Source organism: Salvelinus sp. IW2-2015, linkage group LG23, assembly GCF_002910315.2.
Source record: "Salvelinus sp. IW2-2015 linkage group LG23, ASM291031v2, whole genome shotgun sequence".
NCBI lineage: Eukaryota > Metazoa > Chordata > Actinopteri > Salmoniformes > Salmonidae > Salvelinus > Salvelinus sp. IW2-2015.
The window spans coordinates 31,091,188-31,117,539 of record NC_036863.1 but is presented as its reverse complement, the minus strand read 5'-3'; the positions used below and the strand labels follow the sequence as shown (position 1 = coordinate 31,117,539).

General features: G+C 41.4%; 1 protein-coding gene across 2 annotated transcripts; it reads left to right on the top strand.

The window, feature by feature from the left end:
- Positions 1 to 302: 302 nt before the first annotated feature.
- LOC111950752 (SWI/SNF-related matrix-associated actin-dependent regulator of chromatin subfamily A member 5) lies at positions 303 to 26,345 on the top strand. 2 transcript variants are annotated; one of them, XM_023968619.2, is made up of 24 exons: positions 303 to 452; positions 1,327 to 1,416; positions 1,776 to 1,942; positions 2,123 to 2,223; positions 2,419 to 2,519; positions 10,607 to 10,786; positions 10,911 to 11,066; positions 11,201 to 11,332; positions 11,892 to 11,960; positions 12,811 to 12,920; positions 13,051 to 13,277; positions 14,463 to 14,584; positions 14,849 to 15,001; positions 18,481 to 18,613; positions 19,663 to 19,808; positions 20,473 to 20,601; positions 21,027 to 21,137; positions 22,879 to 22,992; positions 23,620 to 23,742; positions 23,877 to 24,009; positions 24,162 to 24,280; positions 24,532 to 24,744; positions 25,572 to 25,682; positions 25,908 to 26,345. In XM_023968619.2, the coding sequence occupies exons 1-24, from the start codon at positions 306 to 308 to the stop codon at positions 25,974 to 25,976; spliced, it is 3,156 nt and encodes a 1,051-aa protein (XP_023824387.1). In that variant the 5' UTR covers positions 303 to 305; the 3' UTR covers positions 25,977 to 26,345. The 2 variants fall into 2 exon arrangements, with proteins under 2 accessions (XP_023824387.1, XP_070290645.1); XM_070434544.1 differs by lacking the exon at positions 1,776 to 1,942 and having other exon boundaries at positions 314 to 452.
- The last annotated feature ends 7 nt before the right edge of the window (positions 26,346 to 26,352 follow it).

Genomic DNA, 26,352 nt, shown 5'->3' with positions numbered 1-26,352 from the left:
GACAATACGGTTTTGGTAACAGTTGACTGTCCTCAAATAAACTATTAAATGACATAAATATAGCCGTCAAAATGATCAATGCTTTGTAGTTAGGTACCTTTTGTAATGTTATTTTATTTTCTGAGATGCAGCCCATAGGTACAATGTATGACATAATTAATTTAAATGTTTAAGTAACTTTAAACTATAACCGTTCTGATTTTAAATTTAAAAACGTACTGTAAGTCTAGTAAACATTTTTGAGGGGACTTTTATTATGAAATGTACTCGTTTGATAATGTGACCTTAATGTCGCTAGGTTCACAATGCTCTATCTAATGACGTACCAAGCCTATTTGCTGTATAATAACTTACAGTCTGGTCTAAAAACTCATGATAAAAGCAAAGTCCACAGAATGTCAGATGAAGAGATTCCGTCAACTTCAAGAGAGCCTTTACCCGAAGATGAAGAGGTGAGCATTTGAAAGCAGACATCTTCTTTTCCAGAAATATGAGATAGAGTGTTAGTAGCTAGCTAGAAGTTTGCAGTATTGTTGATTTGGGGGGGAACATGGCGGGAAGGAGGCTTACACATCTGCATAGCTCTCTACAGATGCTAGCTAACTAGATACCACCAGGTCAAACGCTGACCAGAAAACATTAGCTACAATGTTTGTCGTCGTGCGGTTGAGAGAAATGTTGCCAATATTCCCGTAGACTTTTAAATCCTGCCAATTTCAGTCTGACAAACCTTGGAGTCCCAGAGCAACCAAACTGACTGTATGTGTAGCTTGTCGTCTGTTTCACTTAGCCCAGGCAGCACACCGCACAGTCGCATGCAGCAAGACCAGCCCAGAGCAAATCAGCTGTCTACTTTCAACACTAACGTTAGCTGCTTGTTGCGCTCTGGGGAATGTCAATTGGCTACAGTAGCTAACAATTTAATGTTTATGAAGAACATTCGTGGTGAGGTGTACCTAACTGCTTGAACTTTAACATCGGTTCAATTGAAGGCATAACTTATTGCACATTTTATAATAAATAATATGTGAACGTGCTCAAAATGTATTATAATTYATTGTGCAACAAGCATCACATGTAGCAAACTTTCTCGACCTTCAACCATAAATCTATATTGATTAAACGTATTATAAAATAATGTTGCATGAATTCACAGGAAATGGTATACAATACACAGCACATTCCCGTATAAGATCACTGAAATAGCCATACAAAATTGTTTTAAATTGCACATTACATTGATTAAATGTTAGTGAATCATATGCTAAATAAATATYTACAATTCAGTGAGCAAGTCATAAAGTAGTCTACTGTGTTTGTGCGCAGGCAAAAGACCCCCCATTTCAGCTGAAGCCACCCCCGAAGGCTTTGCCTAAGGCGGAGGGAGATGTGGATCCAGAATACGAAGAGAAAAGGGTGAGACAAATTGCTTTGTCACAAACTCTCTCTATGGATTCATTTAATATTTAAAAATGCAATTGCAAGTTGAATGATTACATTAGGGAGTATCACGTGACACAGATTAGTCACAGCATTGGTTGAATTCTGTGCCAGATATTTGAGAAAAACATAACATTTTTTTCCAACTTTTGCAATGGGCTCCCCACTGTGGTAAATGTGGGGAATTGCAGTGTGTAGTGAGACTGCAGTGTATAGGGAGAATGTGAATGGCAAAATTAAAGTTAAGCATAACATTGATCTCACATCCTTACTAGTCAAAAACAACTTGTTGGTGTATTTCTGTATTTTTCCCCCCCCCTGTCTTTTTACCATAGAAAACAGATAGAGCGAACCGGTTTGAGTTTCTGCTCAAGCAAACAGAACTCTTTGCCCACTTCATCCAGCCTGCGTCTCAGAAGTCTCCTACTTCACCCCTGAAAGTGAAACCTGGACGACCTCGCGTTAAACAGGATGAGAAACAAAATCTCCTCTCTGTTGGAGAGTATGTGGCTGCTGACTTGTTTTAAGAGTCTTGCCTTTATTTACAACTTTCTAAATGTCAGGTCTATGTTGTTGTAAATAAACAAGCTATATTGGTGAATAATCCATGAATAATAAACAATACAGTCTGTTTACCATTGTAGCAAAGCATACTATTTGTCCGCCACCTGTGTTTTTACAGTAACCGCCACCGACGCACAGAACAAGAAGAAGATGAGGAGTTGTTATCTGAGAGCAGGAAGGCAGCTAACGTCTTGGTTCGCTTTGAAGAGTCCCCATCCTGTACGGTGTTTTCATATAGCTTTTAAATGCTAATTTTAATAGTCAGCCCTCCATGTAAATGAACTGTAGCAGGTGTAACTCAGTGTTGTATTCTAGCAGGTGTATACCTCTAATACTAATTAGCTCCCATTTGAGAACTGCTGATGATTCGTTTTTTCCCCCTCCATTAATGACAAAACTTTTTGTATTTTCCAGATGTAAAAAATGGAGAGCTGAGAGATTACCAAATCAGAGGTCTCAACTGGATGATCTCCCTTTATGAAAATGGCATTAATGGAATCTTGGCTGATGAAATGGTAATAATGACTGTAACTTAATCATAGAATTAACAATAGTTGATGTTTACTTGCCTCCATTAAGTGCCAGAGCCATATATTGATATCCAAGTGTAAAGGGACATACACACCAAGGATGATAAAGATAAACTATACATAACTATAAAACGTTGGCAAGCATCCACACTAGAGGAATGTTTATCGTTCTGCAGCAGGGGTGGGCAAACTTTTTGGCTTTAGGGCCACATCAGGATTTTGAAATTCAATGGAGGGACAGAAAAAGAGCAGTTATTTGAAAATATATAGGTCCATTATAAAATCTACATACTTTCTATCTAGTTTTAGATGTTTGAGTATGGCCTGGGGTTTATTTTTTTACCCAAAACAATCATTTCCCAGCTCATCATTTTTACTCAAACCTCCCGCCCATGCGGGCCGTAGTTTGCCGACCCCTGTTCTACACTCTAGGCTACACCTGTCAATCAACTGATTAACGCATCCTACTGCACGCTGTAGGCTTATTAATGTAACGCATACCATTCACTATTTTCATGGTGTGTTCATTTTCATAGTGACTACTGCAAATAATACTTCAATGTAGATAATAATATAGAAACACATATTTTAAATGTAGCAATTCAACAACAAACGCTGTTTAGCCTGTGCATCTTCATGTCGTGCTTGCCTCGTTGCTCTAGTGGTGTGCAAGTGATTTCAATTTTTCTAATAGTTGTCAAATCTTCTTTTTCATCTGTCTGTTCTGTGCACCATTTGCAATGCAACAATGTTATCACCAGCTAAAGTAATCACACCAACACTCTTTCTCCTCAACTTTTTTTTACATTCAGCAATTAGCAAGAGCATGCCTGCTTGTGTCCTCGAATAGGCTGTTAGGTGTACTATAAAAAAAAATGCTAAAAATAAATGTCATATAGCTTTTGTAGCCTGTAGCTTTTCCTGGGAATGCGCATGGTAACAGCTGGAAGAGAGAGGCTAGTAGAGATGTGTCAAATCAAACATTAAATCACATTTTATTTGTCACATGCGCCGAATACAAAAAGTGTAGACCTTACTGTGAGGCTCCCGAGTGGCACAGCAGTCTAAGGCACTGCATCTCAATGCTAGAGGCGTCACTACAGGCCCTGGTTCAATTCCAGGCTGTATCATAACCGTCTGTGATTGGGAGTCCAATGGGGCGGCACAAAATTGGCCCAGAGTCGTCCGGGTTAGGGTTTGGCCGGGGTAGGCAGTCATTGTAAATAAGAATTTGTTCTTAACTGACTTTCCTTAACTGACCTTTAAATAAAGGTTAAATACATTTTTTATAAAATACTGTGAAATGCWTACGTACAAGCCCCTAACCAACAATTTTTTAAATAAACTAAAGTAAGAAAAAAAGTWATACAATAAAATTACAATAACGAGGCTTTATACAACAGGTGGGTCTAATCCTCAATGCTGATTGGTTTAAACCGCATTCCAGCCAGTGTCTATTCCACAAGTTACCACCGGCTAAATCTATGACTTTAAAATGCCTATTTACTCTGTTTCATCTGACTGCGCAATCCACTGTCTCATCAGCCCAGCCAGGTAATTTATAAACTTAATCTCCACTATAAAAAGCATCTAGACATTATCTCACATTTCATTTTAGACTAATATTTAGTTTTCAACAGCGGAGATTTGTATAAACCTTGCTGTCTGTCTTTCCAACATTTGCAACATTGTTTAAAAATTCAAATTCTATCTCCAGCTGTCCCATAGTAATGAACGTGTCGAGACAGGCAGGCAGGCAGCATTTCTCAGCCAGTTGAAATCATGAGTCAGCTTTCATAATGACTCCAACACCATCATTAAGTTTGCTGACGACACAACATTGGTAGGCTTGATCACCGACAATGATGAGACAGCCTATAGGGAGGAGGTCAGAGGCCTGGCAGTGTGGTGCCAGGACAACAACCTCTCTCTCAACGTGAGCAAGACAAAGGAGATGATCGTGGACTACAGGAAAAGGAGTGCCGAACACGCCTCCATTCACATCGACGCGGCTGTAGTGGAGCGGGTCGAGAGTTTCAAGTTCCTTGGTGTCCACATCACCAACAAACTATCACGGTCTAAACARACCAAGTCAGTCGTGAAGAGGGCATGACAACACCTTTTCCCCCTCAGGAGACTGAAAAGATTTGGCATGGGTCCCCAGATCCTCAAAAAGTTCTACAGCTGCACCATCGAGACCATCCTGACTGGTTGTATCACCGCTTGGTATGGCAACTCCTCGGCATCCGACCGTAAGGCGCTACAGAGGCTAGTGCGTACGGCCCAGAACATCACTGGGGCCAAGCTTCCTGCCATCCAGGACCTATATACTAGGCAGTGTCAGAGGAAGGCCCAACAAATTGTCAAAGACGCCAGCCACCCTAGTCATAGATTGTTCTCCCTGCTACCACACAGCAAGCGGTACCGAAGTCTAGGTCCAAAAGGTTCCTTAACAGATTCTACACCCAAGCCATAAGACTGCAGAACAGTTATTCAAATGGCCACCCGGACTATTTATGTTGTTTTTATACTGCTGCTACTCGCTGTTTATTATCTATGCATAGTCACTTTACCCCTATCTACAGTACATGTACAAATTACCCTGACTAACCTGTACCCCCACACATTGACTCGGTACCGGTACCCCCTGTATATACCCTCGATATTGTTATTTTAATGTTTTACTTTTTMATTGTTTTTTTATTTTAGTTTATTAAGTAAATATTTTCTTAACTCTATTTCTTGAACTGCATTGTTGGTTAAGGGCTTGTAAGTAAGCAGTTCACGGTAAGGTCTAAATCTGTTGTATTCAGCGCATGTGACAAATAACTTTTATCATTTTTAAGGATATATACAAAGAAATGTCAATTGAAAAAAGGTCAAACGAAACGAAGTGCAGCTAGTTTGCAGTCTTTCCAGCTTCAGTTTGTAGTGATTGTGTTAGCTCTGTTGTTGGCTAGCTCCTAGAATAACAGTGTCCTGACTAGAGAGCACATTTTCTATGCCCGGCGAAATCGCGCCTCATTAGCTCATTGGATGTATCCAACTAAATGACTCTAGAAAACAGCTTAAACAAATGCAAATGCAGCTACTCTTGTGATAAAGCAAGGGATGAAAAGTTGCCAGCCTGTATGGCAATGGAACAATTTTAGAATGAACGACTGGGTCGCGTCCATAGATCCAGAACAAAAAGACTGAACGACTGGGTTGTGTCTCCGGTAGGGTTGCAAAATTCTGGGAACTTTCAATATATTCCCTGGTTTTCCCAAAATCCCAGATGGAGGAATCCCGGAATCAGGAGGGAATAAACATGAAACCTGGAATCTTCCAACAAGGATTTCTGCATAACCAGGGAATTTATTTAAAGTTCCCGGAATTTTGCAACCCATGTCTCTGGCAACTGAACCGATAGAATGAATGACCAGCCGGCTTGGGTAGCAACCCTAGATTTGTGCCGGGAATATAGCTTGTGGAATTATGAAATAGTATGAATAAGATAAATATTCATCTAAATAACGTAAATCATTATTTGAATATATTTGTAACCCGTTGTATAAAAGTGATAATGCCCCCTAGGCCGGTGTTTGGAGGATATATTGGCACGGTTTGCCGGCCATCGACTTCGGCTCGGGCCTAACAACACCCGTGCCAATATATCCTCCAGACACCGGCTTCTTGGGCATTAGCACTTACATATACAGGGGGTACCGGTACCGAATCAATGTGCAGGGGTACAGGTTAGTCGAGATAATTGAGGCAATAGGTAATAATAAAGGTAATTGAGGTAATAATAAACAGCGAGTAGCAGAAGCTTAAAAAAGGGGGTCAATGCAAATAGCATTGATTAACTGTTCAGCAGTCTTATGGCTTGGGGGTAGAAGCTGTTAAGGAGCCTTTTGGACCTAGACGTGGCACTCTGGTGCCGTATGGTAGTAGAGAGAACAGTCAATGACTAGGATGGCTGGAGTCTTTGACAAATTTTAGGGCCTGGTATAGAGGTCCTGGATGGCAGGAAGCTTGCACCCAGTGATGTACTGGGCGATACGCACTACCCTCTGTAGCGTTCTTTATGAGGGAAAATTAAGTCTGAAATTTCAAAGCGTAAATTGCAAACTTCAGAAGCCTTTTTAACTTTTACGGGTTGGGTCCTAAACTGGGAAGGTTGTCGCTAACGTGCGCTAATGTGACTAGAATGACGTAGTATACAACAGCCAACTCTCCGGGACATAGACATATCTGATATGGGCAGGAAGCTTAAATTCTTGTTCATCTAAATGCACTGTCCAATTTACAGTAGCTATTACAGTGAATAAATCCCATGCTATTGTTTTTTTTAACCTTTATTTAACTAAGCAAGTCAGTTAAGAACAAAATTGTATTTACAATGACAGCCTAGGGACAGTGGGTTAACTGCCTGACACTGTAAAGTTCATGGAGAATAAGAGCACCTCCTCCCAGCTGCCCACTGCACTGAGGCTAGGAAACACTGTCACCGCTGATAAATCCACGATAATCAAGAATTTCAATTAGCATCTCTCTACGGCTGGCCATGCTTTCCACCTGGCTACCCCAACCCCGGCCAACAGCTCTGCACCCCCCTCTGCAACTGGCCCTAACCCCCCCCCCCCCCTCTTCTCCTTCACCCAAATCCAGACAGCTGATGTTCTGATAGAGCTGAAAAATCTGGAACCCTACAAATCAACTGGGCTAGACAATCTGGACCCTCTCTTCCTAAAATTATCCGCCGCCATTGTTGCAACCCCTATTAGTAGTCTGTTCAACCTCTTTTTCGTATCGTCTGAGATTCTTAAAGATTGGAAAGCGGCCACAGTTATCCCCCTCTTCAAAGAGGGAGACACTCTAGACCCAAATTGTTACAGACCTATATCCATCCTGCCCTGCCTTTCTAAAGTCTTCGAAAGCCAAGTGAACAAACAGCTCACCGACCATTTCGAATCCCACCGTACCTTCTCCGCAATGCAATCTGGTTTCCGAGCTGGTCACGGGTGCACCTGAGCCACGCTCAACGTCCTAAACGATATCATAACCGCCATCGATAAAAGACAGTACTGTGCAGCCGTCTTCATCGACCTGACCAAGGCTTTCGACTCTGTCAATCACTGTATTCTTATCGGCAGACTCAACAGCCTTGGTTTCTCGAATGACTGCTCGCCTGATTCGCTAACTACTTCTCAGATAGAGTTCAATGTGTCAAATCGGAGGGCCTTTTGTACGGACCTCTGGCAGTCTCTGTGGGGGTGCCACAGGGTTCAATTCTCGGGCCGACTCTTTTCTCTGTATATATCATTAATGTCGCTCTTGCTGCAGGTGATTCTTTGATCCACCTCTACGCAGACGACACCATTCTGTATACATCTGGCCCTTCTTTGGACACTGTGTTAACAAACCTCCAAACGAGCTTAAATSCCATACAATACTCTTTCCGTGGCCTCCAACTGATCTTAAATGCAAGTAAAACTAAATGCATGCTCTTCAACCGATCGCTGCTCGCTCCCTCCCGCCCGACTAGCATCACTACTCTGGACGATTCTGACTTAGAATATGTGGACAACTATAAATACCTAGGTGTCTGGCTAGACTGTAAACTCTCCTTCCAGACTCATATTAAGCATCTCCAATCCAAAATGCAATCTAGAATCGTCTTCCTATTTCACAACAAAGCCTCCTTCACTCATGCTGCCAAACATACCCTGGTAAAACTGACTATCCTACCGATCCTTGACTTCGGCGATGTCATTTACAAAATAGCCTCCAACACTTTACTCAGCAAATTGGATGGAGTCTATCACAGTGCCATCCGTTTTGTCACCAAAGCCCCATATACTACCCACCACTGCGACCTGTATGCTCTTGTTGGCTGGTCCTCACTTCATATTCGTCGCCAAACCCACTGGCTCCAGGTCACCTATAAGTCTTTGCTAGGTAAAGCTCCGCCTTATCTCAACTCACTGGTCACCATAGCAACACCCACCCATAGCACGCGCTCCAGCAGGTATATTTCACTGGTCATCCCCAAAGCCAACACCCTCTTTGGCCGCCTTTCCTTCCAGTTCTCTGCTGCCAATGACTGGAACGAATTGCAAAAATCACTGAAGTTGGAGACTTATATCTCCCTCACTAACTTGAAGCATTAGCTGTCAGAGCAGCTTACCCATCACTGCAGCTGTACACAGCCCATCTATAAATAGCCCATCCAACCAACTACCTACCTCATAACATATTTGTTTTTGTTTTCCTGCTCTTTTGCACACCAGTATCTATACTTGCACATCCTCATCTGCACATCTATCACTCCAGTGTTAATTGCTAAATTGTAATTACTTCGCCACTATGACCTGTTTATTGCCTTACCTCCTTACTTAATTTGCACAGACTGTATACAGATTTTTCTATTGTGTTATTGACTGTACGTTTGTTTATTCCATGTGTAACTCTGTGTTGTTGTTTTTGTCGCACTGCTTTTGCTTTATCTTGGCCAGGTTGCAGTTGTAAATGAGAACTTGTTCTCAACTAGCCTACCTGGTTAAATAAAGGTTATATAAAAAAAAATACAGCCTCCACTCTTCTGGGAAGGCTTTCCACTAGATGCTGGAACATTGCTGCGGGAACTTTCTTCCATTCAGCCACAAGAGCATTAGTGAGGTCGGGCAATGATGTTGGGCGATTAGGCCTGCCTCGCAGTCGGCGTTCCAATTCATCCTAAAGGTGTTCGATGGGGTTGAGGTCAGGGGTTTGTGCAGGCCAGTCAATTTCTTCTATACCGATCTCGACAAACCATTTCTGTATGGACCTCGCTTTATGCATGGGGGCATTGTCATGCTGAAACAGGAAAGGGCCTTCCCCAAACGTGCCACAAAGTTGGAAGCACAGAAACGTTTAAAATGTAATTGTKTGCTGTAGCGTTAAGGTTTCCCTTCACTGGAACTAAGGGGCCTAGCCCGAACCATGAAAAACTTCCCAAGACCATTATTCCTCCTCCACCAAATTTTACAGTGGCACTACGCATTGGGGCAGGTAGCGTTCTCCTGGCTTCCGCCAAACCCAGATTCGTTCGACGGACTGCCAGATGGTGAAGCYTGCTTCATCACTCCAGAGAACGAGCTTCCATTGCTCCCGAGTCCAATGGCGGCGAGCCCATTTCAGTTCTTGTGCTGACTGATGTTGCTTCCAGAGGCAGTTTGGAACTTGGTAGTGAGTGTTGCAACCGAGGACAGACGATTTTTACGCGCTTCAGCACTCGGTGGTCCCGTTCTCTGCGCTTGTGTGGCCTACCACTTCATGACTGAGCAGTTGTTGCTCCTAGATGTTTCCACTTCACAATAACAGCACACGGTTGACCAGGGCAGCTTGTTGGAACTGACTTGTTGGAAAGGTAGCATCCTATGACGGTGCGACYTTGAGAGTCACTGAGCTCTTCAGTAAGGCCATTCTACTGCCAATGTTTGTCTATGGAGATTGCATGGCGGTGTGCTCAATTTTATACACCTGTCAGCAACTGGTGTGGCTGAAATAGCCGAATCCACTAATTTGAAGGGGTGTCCACATACTTTTCTATATGGTGTACATAGGAAAATATGGGCTTCTTCTGACATTGAGATGCGCTGTCTGTCGTGGATCATGAGTCTTCGAAGTCGTCCTATAATTCATGTGGATACCAATATGCTTACATGCCCATTTATTCAGAAAAGCTCACCGCACACTCTGCCTCTCCCCTCCGAGCAGCTATTCCTTGCGCACCTAGAACCTAGAACGCTTTAATAGAACGTATTTTGGATTGTTTTTTGACGTTGTACTGTTGGGGAGACAGGGATAAAATCACACAAAGTTATCCCAACGATAGCTATTGTTATTGTTTTCCACTGTTTTTATAGTTATTGTTGTAGTGTGGACGCTGCTGTTCACTTGAATTAGAACAACTTTTATTTTTTTTATTGTTATAGTTATTGTCCTTGGTGTGGATGGCCCTTAAGCCTCTGGTAAGTGCCACTAGTTGTGAGTCAAGCTTATGCGCTGTATGTATGACAGGTTGTTTATTTGTTTATTGACCACAGGGCTTGGGGAAGACCCTCCAAACCATTGCGTTGCTGGGATACCTGAAGCATTACAGGAACATTCCAGGCCCCCACATGGTTCTGGTTCCCAAATCAACGCTACACAACTGGATGAATGAGTTCAAACGCTGGGTACCAACCCTTAAGGCAGTCTGTCTCATCGGGGACAAGGATGCAAGGGTATGTCCTGTATTTTCTCTTGATTGACACTGATTAAACATCCCCTTTCATAACACATTATCAGGTGGGTAGGTAACCAAGACCACTAATGACTCCTTTGACAAATGTTCTCCTTATTCACCAGGCGGCTTTCATTCGTGATGTCATGATGCCAGGGGAATGGGATGTTTGCGTCACATCCTATGAGATGGTCATCAGAGAGAAATCTGTCTTCAAGAAGTTCAACTGGAGATACCTTGTCATTGACGAAGCTCATAGGATAAAAAATGAGAAGTCTAAGGTATGAACTCAAATTAAAATAATTTAGGGATAAAACATGTTTCTTTTTCTACTTTTCAATTAATGAAGTTTGGCCTATACACAATCATTTTTAATGATTTGTATGTAACCTTTACATTAATCCTGTGTTGTCAGCTCTCAGAGATTGTCCGTGAGTTCAAAACCACCAACCGTCTCCTCCTGACTGGAACACCTCTGCAGAACAACCTCCATGAGCTGTGGTCACTCCTCAACTTCCTGCTGCCTGATGTCTTCAACTCTGCCAACGTGAGTCCTGCCTCTGTTTGTTCTCTCCATGTATTCCTCTTGTAGTGATATTCCTCTCCTTTAGATTCATGTGACTGGAATACCAAATCGAGGAAAAAGAAATTCATATATCGCTCCAGGCAAATGGAACTGCATTCTTTTGTTGTTTTGTATCAAAAGACCCTCCAGCAGTATCTTAATGTTTTTTGTTGTTCCATTTATATCACCAAGTTTCAATTCGCTTCAGTCAATCACTGAGCTCCTCAGCCCCACCTGACATGCTTCTTGTCTTTCCATGATGTGTCAGAGGGAAAGGTAGCCCCGAGCATAGGCTTCCCCCCTCAGGCACTGCTCTGTTCTGTTGTCAGTTCCTCCCAGTTTGTCTGGGATCCCTCCCCCCAGTCACCCCCAGAGGCAGTAGCTGATCATATGTATCCTGTCCTTTTCTCTAATCCCCTCTACATCTGAAGCCAAAGCAGAATCATCTTTTCTTTTCTTTTTCTTCTCTAAAATAACTTTTGCACTTTCATGGAAAATCTATGTGTTAAAAACAAAAGGAACATTTTTCTTTAATTCTCAGGACTTTGATTCTTGGTTTGACACCAACAACTGTCTGGGGGACCAGAAGCTGGTGGAGCGTCTGCATGCGGTAAGCTGTGTTTCATTACGTTCAGAGTTCACTGCAGGTTCCTTCTTATCTATATTTATTTTCAGTATAAATAATACATCCCGAGTGGCACAGCGGTCTAAGGCACTGCATCTTAGTGCAAGCGGCGTCACTACAGTCCCTGGTTTGATTCCAGGCTGTATCACATCCGGCCGTGATTGGGAGTCCCATAGAGCGGCGCACAATTGTCGTCCCAACGTCGTTCGGGTTTGGCCGGGGTAGGCCATTATTGTAAATAAGAATTTGTTCTTAACTGACTTGCCTAGTTAAATAAAGGTTAAATATATATTTTGTTAATGATATACACTGAGTGTACAAAACATTAAGAACACCTTTCTACTATTGAGTGGCACCCCCTTTTGCCCTCAGAACAGCCTCAATTTGTCAGGGCAAGGACTCTACAAGAAAGCATTCCACAGGGATGCTGGCTCATGTTGACTCCAATGCTTCCCACAGTGGTGTCAAGTTGGCTGGATGTCCTTTGGGTGGTGGACCATTCTTGATACACATGGGAAACTGTTGAGTGTGAAAACCCCAGCAGCGTTGCAGTTCTTGACACAAATGGTGCACTTGGTACCTACTACCATGCCCTGTTCAAAGGCACTTAAATATTTTGTCTTGCCCATTCACCCTCTGAATGGCACACATACACAATCCATGTCTCAAGGCTTAAAAATCCTTCTTTAACCAGTCTCCTCCCCTTCATCTACACAGATTGTGTATGTCATGGAAAGAGCAGGTGTTCTTAATGTTTTGTACACTCAGTGTATGTAATGAAATACTTGTAATACATGGGTAAAAATAGATTAATTAAAGCATTTGCTTTGTACAGGTGCTGAGGCCTTTCCTTCTGCGTCGCATTAAAGCTGAAGTGGAGAAAAACCTGCCTCCCAAAAAAGAGGTGAAGATTTACCTCGGARTGAGTAAGATGCAGCGAGAATGGTATGTGTTTGGTTCAAATACTTAGTACTTCCCAGTGTTGGCAATAGCTTTTGTTGGTTCAATGTTTCTACCTATGAAATTCAAGAAAAATTATTTCAAATGAAACAATGTTTTGTTCTATTTTTGTTAGGTACACACGGATTCTGATGAAGGACATTGACATCCTCAATTCTTCTGGAAAAACTGACAAGATGCGTCTCTTGAACATCCTGATGCAGCTGCGGAAGTGCTGCAACCACCCATACCTGTTTGATGGGGCCGAGCCTGGACCCCCCTACACCACCGACACTCACCTTGTAACCAACAGCGGCAAAATGGTGGCCCTGGACAAACTGCTGCCCAAAGTCCAGGAGCAAGGTGCTACATTCTCTCTGATCATTAAATGCTTTTACTGTAGTTTATCCCAACATTATTCATGTAAATTTGATGTCTTTATCTCAGAGCTTTGATCTGTGGTTGTTACTGTACATGTTCAGTTGTAACAGACTATGCAATAGGTTGTATATACAAACTCTGATAGATTCAAGTAAATAATGGTCCTTTAAAACCKCTTAAGGATCTTACTCTTTTTTTCAATTTTCGCCTAAAATGACACCCAAATCTAACTGCCTGTAGCTCTGGACCTGAAGCAAGGATATGCATATTCTTGATACTATTTGAAAGGAAAAACTTTGAAGTTTGTGGAAATGTGATATTAATGTAGGCGAATATAACACATTAGATCTGGTAAAGATAATACAAACAAAAACATATTTGAAATGCAAGAGAAAGGCCATACTTTCAGATAGGAGTCTAGGTGTAATTTAGATGTTGGCTACCAGATGACAGTAGTGTGTGTGTGCAAGGTCAGACTGATCCAGTGAATTACATTACTGRACAATATTTTGTATCAAGTCTGCCAGGAGTTTGTCCAAATGTGCTGAATTGGTCAATTGATACATTTTCAAGTACATAACTATAGAGAACATTCAAAAATGCTATGGTAAAAAAAACTTTTTACATTTTACACACTCCCAGGAATGTCATACATGATGGATCATTAGCTTATACATGAACTTTCACATCTAGGTGGTGAGGTGAGTGTGGAGCCAGAGACAGCAGTGGGGTCAAACTGTAGACCCCAGTTCCTACATTTGAACATAAAAAAATATTTTATCAAACAAAACGATGCTACATTTTATCTCTGGGACCCTCAGGATGACAAATCAGACACCCATCTCGTAGAGGTTAAAAGGGCAAGGACAACCTCATAGCATACAGGCTCAAAAGTTTGCATTTTGTTGAAGAATATCAGGATTCACATGTATAATTTCAAGTTTTTTCATGAAGCTTTCATGATGAGACGTTCATTTGACAATCAAATTAGCCATGCTCATTTAGAATTAATCAAACATTGCTGGCATGCAAGAAACCCCATGAATCATTTTCTGCCATGTTTTTTCCCCTTTGTGGAGATTGCATTTGAACTAGAGCTATGTGACCTGATATTGTATGCTGTTCTGTTCCCTAATGGAATTACTGTTTTGTCTCATTGGTTGCCAGGGTCTAGAGTCCTCATCTTCAGCCAGATGACCAGGGTCCTTGACATTCTTGAGGACTACTGCATGTGGAGAGGTTATGAGTACTGCCGTCTAGATGGGAACACTCCACACGAAGCCAGACAGGTACGGGGCATGACTTCAGCTGATGAGGCCTCATTGACCACAATCACAGGCTCCCATGGAAAACATAAGGAGCTGTATTGGAACAGTTCAATCAAACCTACCATGGTCGTGTTTTTGTAGTATCTTTACTTCAAAACACTGAACTCGTACTGACTGTGCTTGTAAAATTTGTGTAAAGTGTAATTAATTTAACTACATGAAACAAAACTGATATTTTAGATATTGTGTCTAACTAATGCATTAGCTTTATGGCCATGTTTCAAGGAAGCCATAGAGGCCTACAATGCTGACAACAGCAGCAAGTTCATTTTCATGTTGAGCACCAGAGCTGGAGGTCTGGGCATTAACCTGGCAACTGCAGACGTCGTCATCCTGTATGACTCCGACTGGAACCCTCAAGTGGACCTGCAAGCAATGGTTAGAAACATTTCAGTTGTGGCTTCCTTGGAAATGTACTTCTATATATATATATATATATATATATATACAGTGGGGAGAACAAGTATTTGATACACTGCCGATTTTGCAGGTTTTCCTACTTACAAAGCATGTAGAGGTGTGTAATTTTTTATCATAGGTACACTTCAACTGTGAGAGACGGAATCTAAAACAAAAATCCAGAAAATCACATTGTATTATTTTTAAGTAATTAATTTGCATTTTATTGCATGACATAAGTATTTGATCACCTACCAACCAGTAAGAATTCTGGCTCTCACAGACCTGTTAGTTTTTCTTTAAGAAGCCCTCCTGTTCTCCACTCATTACCTGTATTGACTGCACCTGTTTGAACTCGTTACCTGTATAAAAGACACCCGTCCACACACTCAATCACAGACTCCAACCTCTCCACAATGGCCAAGACCAGAGAGGCTGTGTAAGGACATCAGGGATACAATTGTAGACCTGCACAAGGCTGGATGGCTACAGGACAATAGGCAAGCAGCTTGGTGAGAAGAACAAACTGTTGGTGCAATTATTAGAAAATGGAAGAAGTTCAAGATGACGGTCAATCAACCTCGGTCTGGGGCTCCATGCAAGATCTCACCTCGTGGGACATCAATGATCACGAGGAAGGTGAGGGATCAGCCCAGAACTACACGCACGGACCTGGTCAATGACCTGAAGAGAGCTGGGACCACAGTCTCAAAGAAAACCATTAGTAACACACTACGCCGTCATGGATTAAAATCCTGCAGCGCACGCAAGGTCCCCCTGCTCAAGCCAGCACATGTCCAGCCCGTCTGAAGTTTGCCAATGACCATCTGGATGATCCAGAGGAGGAATGGGAGAAGGTCATGTGTCTTGATGAGACAAAAATAGAGCTTTTTGGTCTAAACTCCACTCGCCGTGTTTGGAGGAAGAAGAAGGATGAGTACAACCCCAAGAACACCATCCCAACCGTGAAGCATGGAGGTGGAAACATCATTCTTTGAGATGCTTTTCTGCAAAGGGGACAGGACGACTGCACCGTATTGAGGGGAGGATGGATGGGCCATGTATCGCGAGATCTTGGCCAACAACCTCCTTCCCTCAGTAAGAGCATTGAAGATAGGTCGTGGCTGGGTCTTCCAGCATGACAACGACCCAAACACACAGCCAGGGCAACTAAGGAGTGGCTCCGTAAGAAGCATCTCAAGGTCCTGGAGTGGCCTAGCCAGTCTCCAGACCTGAACCAATAGAAAATCTTTGGAGGGAGCTGAAAGTCCGTATTGCCCAGCGACAGCCCCGAAACCTGAAGGATCTGGAGAAGGTCTGTATGGAGGATGGGCCAAAACCCTGCTGCAGTGTGTGCAAACCTGGTCAAGAACTACAGGAAACGTATGATCTCTATAATGCAAACAAAGGTTTCTGTACCAAATATTAAGTTCTGCTTTTCTGATGTATCAAATAATTATGTCATGCAATAAAATGCAAATTAATTACTTAAAAATCATACAATGTGATTTTCTGGATTTTCTACATGCTTTGTAAGTAGGAAAACCTGCAAAATCGGCAGTGTATCAAATACTTGTTCTCCCCACTGTGTGTATATATATATATATATATTTATATATATTAGTGCATTCAGGAAGTATTCACACCCCTTCACTTCTTCCACATTTTGTTACGTTACAGCCTTTTTTCGCATCAATCTACACAATACCCCATAATATCAAAGCAAAAACAGGTTTAGAATTTTTTTGCAAATGTATTAAGAATATAACTTAAATATGACATTTACATTAGTATTCAGACACTTTACTCAGTACTTTGTTGAAGCACCTTTGGCAGCGATTACAGCCTCGAGTCTTGGGTACCGGTATGATGTTACAAGCTTGGTACACCTATATTTGGGGAGTTTCTGCCATTTTTCTCTGCAGATCTTCTCAAGCTCTGTCATGTTGAATGGGTAGCTTTACTGCACAGCTATTTTCAGGTCTCTCCAGAGATGTTCGATCAGGTTCAAGTCCGGACTCTGGCTAGCCCACTCAAGGACATTCAGAGACTTGTCCCGAAGCTACTCCTGCGTTGTCTTGGATGTGTGCTTAGGGTCGTTGTCCTGTTGGTAGGTGAACCTTCGCTCCAGGCTGAGGTCCTGAGTGCTCTGAAGCAGGTTTTCATCAAGGATCTCTCTGTAGTTTGCTTCGTTCTTCTTTCCCTCGATCTTGACTAGTCTCCTAGTCCCTGCCACTGAAAAACATCCCCACAGCATGATGCTGCCACCACCATGCTTCACCGTAGGGATGGTGCCATGTTTCCTCCAGACGTGACACTTGGCATTCAGGCCAAAGAGTTCAATTTTGGTTTCATCAGACCAGAGAATCTTGTTTCTCATGTTCTGAGAGTCCTTTGGSTGCCTTTTGGCGAACTCCAAGCAGGCTGTGATGTGCCTTTTACTGAGGAATGGCTTCCGTCTGCTCACTCTACTATAAAGGCCTGATTGGTGGAGTGCTGCAGAGATGGTTGTCCTTCTAGAAGGTTCTCCCATTTCTACAGAGGAGCTCTGGAGCTCTGTCAGAGTGACCATTGGGTTCTTGGTCACCTCCCTGACCAAGGCCCTTCTCCCCCGATTGCTCAGTTTGGCCGGGCGGTCAGCTCTAGGAAGAGTTTTGGTGGTTCCTAACTTATTCAATTTAAGAATGATGGAGGCCACTGTGTTCTTGGGGACCTTCAATGCTGCAGAATTGTTTTGGCACCCTTCCCCACACCTGTGCTTCGACACAATCCTGTCTCGGAGATCTACGGACAATTCCTTTGACCTCATTGCTTGGTTTTTGCTCTGACATGCATGGTCAACTGTGGGACCTTATATAGACAGGTGTGTGCCTTTCCAAATCATGTCCAATTAATTGAATTTACGACAGGTGGACTCCAATTAAGTTGTAAAAACAGCTCAAGGAGGATTAATGGAAACACCTTAGCTCAATTTCGAGTCTCATAGCAAGGGGTCTGATTTACTTATGTAAATAAGGTATTTCTGTTTATTTATTTATACATTTTCTAAAATGTCTTAACCTGTTTTCACTTTGTCATTATGGGGTATTGTGTGTAGATTGATGAGGGATTTTAGTTTTTTTACATCAATTTTAGAATAAACCTGAAACATAACATATGTGGAAAAAGGGAAGGGGTCTGAACTTTTTGAATGCACTGTATATTAACCATTTGGAAAAGTAAATATTAGTCAGTAGTAAGTATAAGTAATTATTAGTCAGTATTAAATAAAAGTAAATATGAATTATTATTAGTCACTTATGTGTGAAATTCTATGTCATGCATACAAAAATACTAGTAATGTTAGTTCATAACACTGGCTTGTATCTTGTCTTTTACTTTTACAAAGTGTCTTGTTTCAAAGAAATAGACACATCCATACACTGAGGCAATCAGTGTGTTTGTTTTTGCCTCTCTAGGACAGGGCTCATAGAATTGGTCAGAAGAAACCAGTGCGTGTGTTCCGCCTCATCACTGATAATACAGTCGAAGAGAGGATTGTAGAGAGAGCTGAGATGAAGTTGAGGCTAGACTCCATTGTTATACAACAAGGTATTCAGCATGGTTTTAATTTGCAACTTCGTGGTTTATCATTCCATGGCTTTCAAATCCATGTAGATCATATAAAACTACTAGAGGGGTTATGTCATAAACTCTCAAAGTTCCATAATGGGGTGAAATTTGCAGCCAGCTTGGTCAGGAAGAAATCCAAAACCAGTCTAATTGGAATGAATGGCAGTAGAGGCATAATGTAGGTGATGCATTTCCTGCTTTTACTTACACAGGAAAATTATGTAATGGAATTATAGTCAACATAAAATATTGTRATATTATAATTACAGTATGGATTTTTATACACATTTTCTGGATAAACAGCATCTAAAATATATGTAAACAGTCCATAAATGTCTCATGTTGTGTTTTCTTGGAAAGCTGAGTGCTATTATATGATACAATATCAGTACCTGCTGCATTTATAACTCATCCAAGTCCTATTCAGTGCCTTGGGTGTGAGAAAAGAGCTTTACAAATTAAATGAATTATTCTTATTATGAACTGATCTGAGCCTGTGTATGGCTGTGGATTAACTGCATTGTTTGAATGGAATGTTGGCATATTGGCAGGTGATTCCTCTAAAACTGCCTGGCTAGCTAGTTAACACACAGTGCAGATACTTTCTTCACATTCATTGTTTTTCACAATATCTTATCACAGCACTGACAAACTGTGGTTGACCAACTCCCTGACCAACATGGCTGACCTTTGGACCATCATAAGAAGGTTCATGTCCATTCTAGTATTCTAATTCCTAATTCTATGTTCAAATCCCTTAAATGTGTCCTTACCTTTAAAAAGAAAAAAATGTATGGTCTGACTCAGCAGACAGTAAATCAGACTTGGATTTGTTATTGGGACAGGCAAGACAGACCTTGGTTAGGCTTGAGACAAAATTAGACCACACATGTATACTGTACATGCATGCATACATGTACTTTATAGAATGATCTAGACCCTGAGACATGGATGGAAGTGCCTGCTGCAGGGTCTTGTACATTCAGTCCCACACCACAACTACTTCTCACATCTTTTCAACTTTCCAGGGAGGCTGATGGAGCAGTCCAACAAGCTGGGGAAAGATGAGATGCTGCAGATGATCAGGCATGGGGCCACTCACGTCTTCGCCTCCAAAGACAATGAGCTCACGGACGAAGACATCAACACCCTCTTAGAGAGGGGGGCAAAGAAGGTGAGTGAGGACCATGGGAAGGATCAGTACACAGTGTTTGGTTGACAGACTGGCTGCTTGGTTTTCTGTGCTCACCTGTCTTCACCTGTACCCAATTGTCATACTTGAGTAAAAGTAAAGATGCCTTAATAGAAAATGACTCAAATAAAAGTGAAAGTCACCCAGTAAAATACTACTTGGGTAAAAGTCTAAAAGTATTTGGTTTTAAATATACTTAAGCATCAAAAGTAAATGTAATTGTGAAAATGTACTTCAGTATCAAAAGTAGAAGTATAAATAATTTCACATTCCTTATATTAAGAAAACCAGACAGCACGATTAAAAAATTTGTAAAAAAAATTATTTTATTTTACGGATAGCCAGTGGCACGCTCCAACACTCAGACATAATTTACAAACGAAGCATGTGTTTAGTGAGTCTTCCAGATCATAGGTAGTAGGGATGTTCTCTTGATAAGTGTGTGAATTGGACCATTTTCCTGTCTTGCTAAGCATTTGAAATGTATGAAAAAAGTACATAATTTTCTTTAGGAATGTAGTGGAGTAAAAGCAAAAGTAGTCAAACATATAAATAGTAAAGTACAGACCCCCAAAAAACTACTTTAGTAGTATAAAGTATTTATTTACTTAAGTACTTTACACCACTGCCTTTTGACTTATCATAGACAGCTGAGATGAACGAGCGCATGGAGTCTCTGGGAGAGAGCTCCCTCAGGAACTTCACTGTGGACACCGGAGGAGCAGAGACCAGCCTCTACAACTTTGAAGGGGAGGACTACAGAGAGAAGCAAAAGGTATTAAATTACTACATGTTTTGTCATGACTCACGGTTAATAGCATCAAATAGCATTTTGCATTGACATTTTAGTCATTTAGCAGACTCTCTTATCCAAGAGCGATTCTTTTTCATTCTGGTCCCCCGTGGGAATCATACCCACAACCCTGGCATTGCAAGTGCCATTCTCAACCAACTGAGCAGCTTGATATGATACTGTACTTTGATTAGCTAAGTCCCTTGTGCCTCAGGTTGAATTTCATCTTAGATATTGAACTTTGTGAATATTGTGTGATAGAGGTAAAGATGGCATACATATACTATTCATAGATGCTTATGAAATAAACTTTATCAAACCACCGTAACCATGAAATGAGGTGTGCATCATATACCGTACACTGAGTTGGTTCACCTTGTGAGGGATGGACTGGTCTTTTTTTGTAGCTGAGTATGATGGAATGGATTGAGCCTCCTAAAAGAGAGAGGAAAGCCAACTATGCGGTAGATGCCTACTTCAGAGAGGCCCTGCGTGTCAGTGAACCTCGAGCCCCCAAGGTAACGCCCACTCACAGATCAATCACACAGAAACCGCCAACCGCCTTGCTTTGCATCCCTGCTTTTAAATGACATGCTTATTCAAGTGCTGTCCCAATCAAGGTTATTATACTAAACTAAAACTGAAACTGAAACTAAAATAAAAACAAAATTGGAAAAACTATTTAGTTAAATAAATAAAAATCTGAAAAACGAAAACTATACTGAAACTATTATATTTGACTACAAAATTAACTTAAAGGAAAAACCATCAAATTATCTTTAGTTCATTTTTTTCTTGGACAAGGTTTTCAAGCTTCTAATGGGGTTTTCTGGCTTCTGAATCTGGCGGGTAAATGCTTCTAGTAGATGCCGATGTTTCAGATAGGCCTAGCTTGTGCATCACTATCATTAGCTAACAGGGAAGAAATCCAAAGGCGAGCACTGAGTATGTCTGGGCCAAGCTAGAACAGCTTGTGAAGTTGCTGGAGCCGTTCACAATCTACACCGACCAACTTCAAACTGACAGCCAGTCGTAGTCGGATGTGGTGCCGTGCTTTCTCAACCTTGAGGCACACTTGCAGTCAATTACTATTGCAAAACAGTTGGCACAGGTCCTCCTGAAGTCAGTGTGAGCACTTCGCATGCATACTGAGTCTTCTGGCAGCCAATTTCGATCCATCCCCTGCAGCAGCTTGCTTGATGGACCCAAAATGTCTCTCTGTCACTTCGCTCAACAGACGGAGCCACTGATGAGGGAAGCAGAGTCTTTTGTACTTCAGTAAATCAGAGAGTACAGCCATGGGGCAGGAGTACCCCAAGAAGATACCAGCAAGATCAATCCAGCAAGCATCTCGACCACAGTGCTTCATAAATATAGCTTTCTCGCATCGAGGATTGTGTCTGAGTTCACTGTCCCAAGAGTCAACCTGGCAGGGCATTAAGTGCCCCGTGTGAGCTGAGGAAATGCCTGGAAGAGGTGAAGGGGGGCATGTTTAGAGTCACCTCCAGTTCTGGCAGGCAAGGATCGCTGTTTATCCAAAGCTGTACCCTGTGACACTGGATCTGGTTTCTGCCCCTGCATCCCAAGCGTTCGTGGAGAGAATATTCTCTGTCTGTGGACAACTGTCATCAAGCTTGAGAAACCGAACAACCACCTCACAAAATGTTCAAATAAAAACCAATAGAAATAAAACCAACATTATATCACAAAACTATAGTAACCGTGGTCCTCGTGTTCATGGAAGAGTTGCTAGTCAATCATTCGTAGGGTTGCAAAGTAAACTACCAGAAATTTGGTAACATTCAAACTTTGGTAACTTCCAAACTGGTGGCAGTTGTGAAAAAAAGTCAATACTTGGAAGAATTGCAGAGTTAATTGAAAATAATGTCTTTGTTGATTATATACTTTTTATGATAATTAGGCTATTTTCTCTTTAACCATATGGTCTATCCACTAGAAACTCATAGGCAATATAGACACAGATATAATAAATTAATACTGTATATGAATAAAAAAAGTGAGTTATTAAAGTATAAATGACCTAAATTGCCATAGATTACCTCTTCATTACCGAAATTATAGAAGATTCCGGTAACTTTGGTATATTACCGGTAGCTTTGCAACTCTAATCATTCCTCTTGTTTCCCACTTCTTCCAAATAATGATGGTCAAGAAGTCAGAATGATGACGAGGTATACGAAGAGGTATATGTTAATCTTGCGCACCAGAACATGATTAATAATGATGAATGTATTTCAGGCCCCACGTCCCCCCAAACAGCCCAACATCCAGGACTTCCAGTTCTTTCCCCCTCGCCTGTTTGAGTTGCTAGAGATGGAGATCCTTTTCTACAGGAATACTATAGGCTACAAGGTAAGACGGCTGTAGTTAAGTTCATTGTCTGAGGGATAAATAAAGTGTGCCTATGTTGACATAGGTAGCGTTAAGCTTAGCCATTTATAGTCATGTATTCTTGTTTCCTGCACATGGTATTGTGACTTGAATGTCCCTTCTTGCTGGTTCTACTTTACTGAAACAATTTACAAAGTTGAATATTTAAAAACAATATTTTGAAATCTGTTGGCTTGTGCTTTCACAGAGCCAACATATTAGTTGTGGGATGGTGAATAGAGCCCATAGAAGTGTGTCTCAACTCTGACATTTGTGAGCAGCATCCCAAGTGCTTAACTGTGCCAAGGCACTCGCTGCCAAGGCAGACTGCTGAACTGAGACAGATTGGAGCTTTTACTCCTCCATGTTGCCAGAACCACAGAACACAAATACACACACACATTCCCCCTATGCCACCTGATCCCAGGGTACATCTGCTCAGTTCTGCCCAGTTAGCCTGGTTCCCCAACAGGCCTGTCTATCGCTTCACCCAGCCTTAGGGGTCTCTCGCCCAGCTTAATAGCGAGAGACAGAGCGGTTCAGTGTTATGTCTCATCAGAGGTTTATCTAATATGAGCTGTGTCCGTCCTCTCCTCTGTGCTGCTGCAGGTGCCCAGGAGCCCTGACATTTCTAACTCTGCTCAGGTGCAGAAGGAGGAGCAGAGGAAGATCGACGAGGCAGGGCCGCTCAGTCCTGAGGAGACTGAGGAGAAGGAGAAGCTTCTTACACAGGTACTGGAGGGCGCTAGGCTAGACACAACTGTCTAAGATCCCTATAGTGTTTGTCACAAAAGGTGCCACATTATTGGACATGCTAAAGCTTGTATCTAACAAGTGCTGTGTTTATGGTGAATGTTATTTCGCAGGGGTTCACAAGTTGGAACAAGAGAGATTTCAATCAGTTCATTAAAGCCAATGAGAAATATGGCCGTGATGACATCGACAACATCGCTCGGGAAGTCGAGGGGAAAAACCCTGAAGAAGTCATTGAATATTCTGGTAAGATACCGGAGGTCCTCATCATCATAATGATCATCATCTATTATTCCATTACAGTTGTTTACTAGAGACCCATTCTTGTATGTATTACAGCTTATTATCATTTTATATGCTCCACGCTAGTCTTTTCATACTCTTGTTTTATTTTCAAGCCATTTTCTGGGAGCGGTGCAATGAACTCCAGGATATTGAGAAAATCATGGCCCAGATCGAGCGTGGTGAGGCCCGCATCCAGAGGAGGATCAGCATTAAGAAGGCACTGGATGCTAAGGTGAACTACTTTACATAAGTTGTTTAGATTTTCTAAATAAGTGCTCAAGTGTGTTGGATAGTGGCTGATAAGTATTTTTGTATTGATCTTTCAAATRAAATGATTACCTCTAAAACATATTTTTCCTTGTAAATACTGTGGAAATTAATTATTTGAATGTGATACTAGCAACCTTTTATTTTGAGTATGCGCCAAGATGAATTCTTAATTTCAAATTGACGAAATGGAAATGTTGTCTTGATTCATTTCAGGTTGCGAGATACAAGGCCCCATTCCACCAGTTGAGGATTCAGTATGGCACCAATAAAGGGAAGAACTACACAGAGGAGGAGGACAGGTTCCTGATCTGTATGCTTCACAAGATGGGCTTTGACAAGGAGAATGTTTATGAGGAACTCCGACAGTGTGTACGGAACGCTCCCCAGTTCAGATTTGACTGGTTCATCAAGTCCCGAACTGCCATGGTACAGTATACCCTGAACAGTTTGACTATGTTGTAGCTGTTCGAAGGGTTAGGTGAGCAAACATGGGCACGGGTATTGTTAACTCGAAATGACACAACGACAAGGTTCCAGTTTAACAAAGTTTTCTATACTATATGAACACACTACAAGGTAGCCATTACACTCAAGGCTAGGTCCATCAACCACAAGACATCCTGCGCATGCGCACTCTTGACTCAGTGATAGCCCCGTAATAACAGAAGTATAGGGATACTTAAAACATGAACTTAACAGGTATTTGATATGACACCTGGACTGCCTGTCAATAAACCCAGTTACAGTGTCTTAGTGTCCTACTTCTTTGCTTTCTCTGGACCCATCATAAAAACCTGTTTTATTACTTTTATTATAGAAAGTAGTACATTTGTAGTGAATTCAGAGATCATCTTGTTTGCTTGCCTGACATTTATAGTAGGTATGGCGGAATATAGAATTGAATTTGTTTCAATGTGTTCCTCCTTTACAATTTGAGATGGATGAGAATTCATGGGATGAAAGACTCCTATAGATTCAGTTTCATGCATCACTTGAATACAGAGACACTTACCTCTCTGYGGTTATTTTTCATTACTTTGTGCTTTGACAAAGTGGTATGTTACATGAACTGTTTTGGTTATTGAAATGTCAATATTATGAACAAAAACTGTAATAACCACACAAGAGCATATTGAATGAATATATATTTTTGTTGTTGCTACAAACAGACTGGCTAACAGAGAGGAACAGCAGACATACATTGTACTATTGTTTTCTTGTTCTCTGCTAACAGCTGTCTCTTGTTCCCCCAGGAACTCCAGCGACGTTGTAACACTCTCATCTCCCTCATCGAAAAAGAAAATATGGAGATTGAGGAAAAGGAGCGTGCTGAAAAGAAGAAAAGAACACCAAAAAGCCAGACGGTAATTGATCTTACCATTTCAAAAGAATAATATACAGATTTGAACTATTTTAATGTCCAAAATCCAACAGGTGTATTGGCTGACCATCTTGAGGATTCTGAACCATGTTACCATGACAAATGGATCAATACTCAAGTGTTAGAATATTAATATTTCATACATACCTTGTAACATTTACACATAGACATGCAATTGATTTGATTCTAATGTCATTTTTATTCTAAGGCTCACAAAAGGAAGGCAGATGCGTCATCAGAAGGCACAGGACGCAAAGAGAAGAAAGCGAGAGCCTGAAGATGTCATGTAATTAATGTAGCTCCCAGCAGGCCCAATCCTAACTTGAAAGATAAGTCATTTGATTTACGCACACAGTTCTCAAGTTAGGATTTGGCCCATCAAAAACAAACAGCATTAATCACCCACACAAAAAATACAAACACAACCTTCAATAGTTGTAGTAATTTCTGTGGAAGTGTGGCTTCTCATTTTTAAGACATTTTGTATTACTCTTTTTTTGCAATTGTTTGATGACCTTTGAAACTCAGCATGCTATGTGTAAACTCAGCAAAAAAAGAAACGTACTCTCACTGTCAACTGCGTTTATTTTCAGCAACGTGTAAATATTTGTATGAACGTAACAAGATTCAACAACTGAGACATAAACTGAACA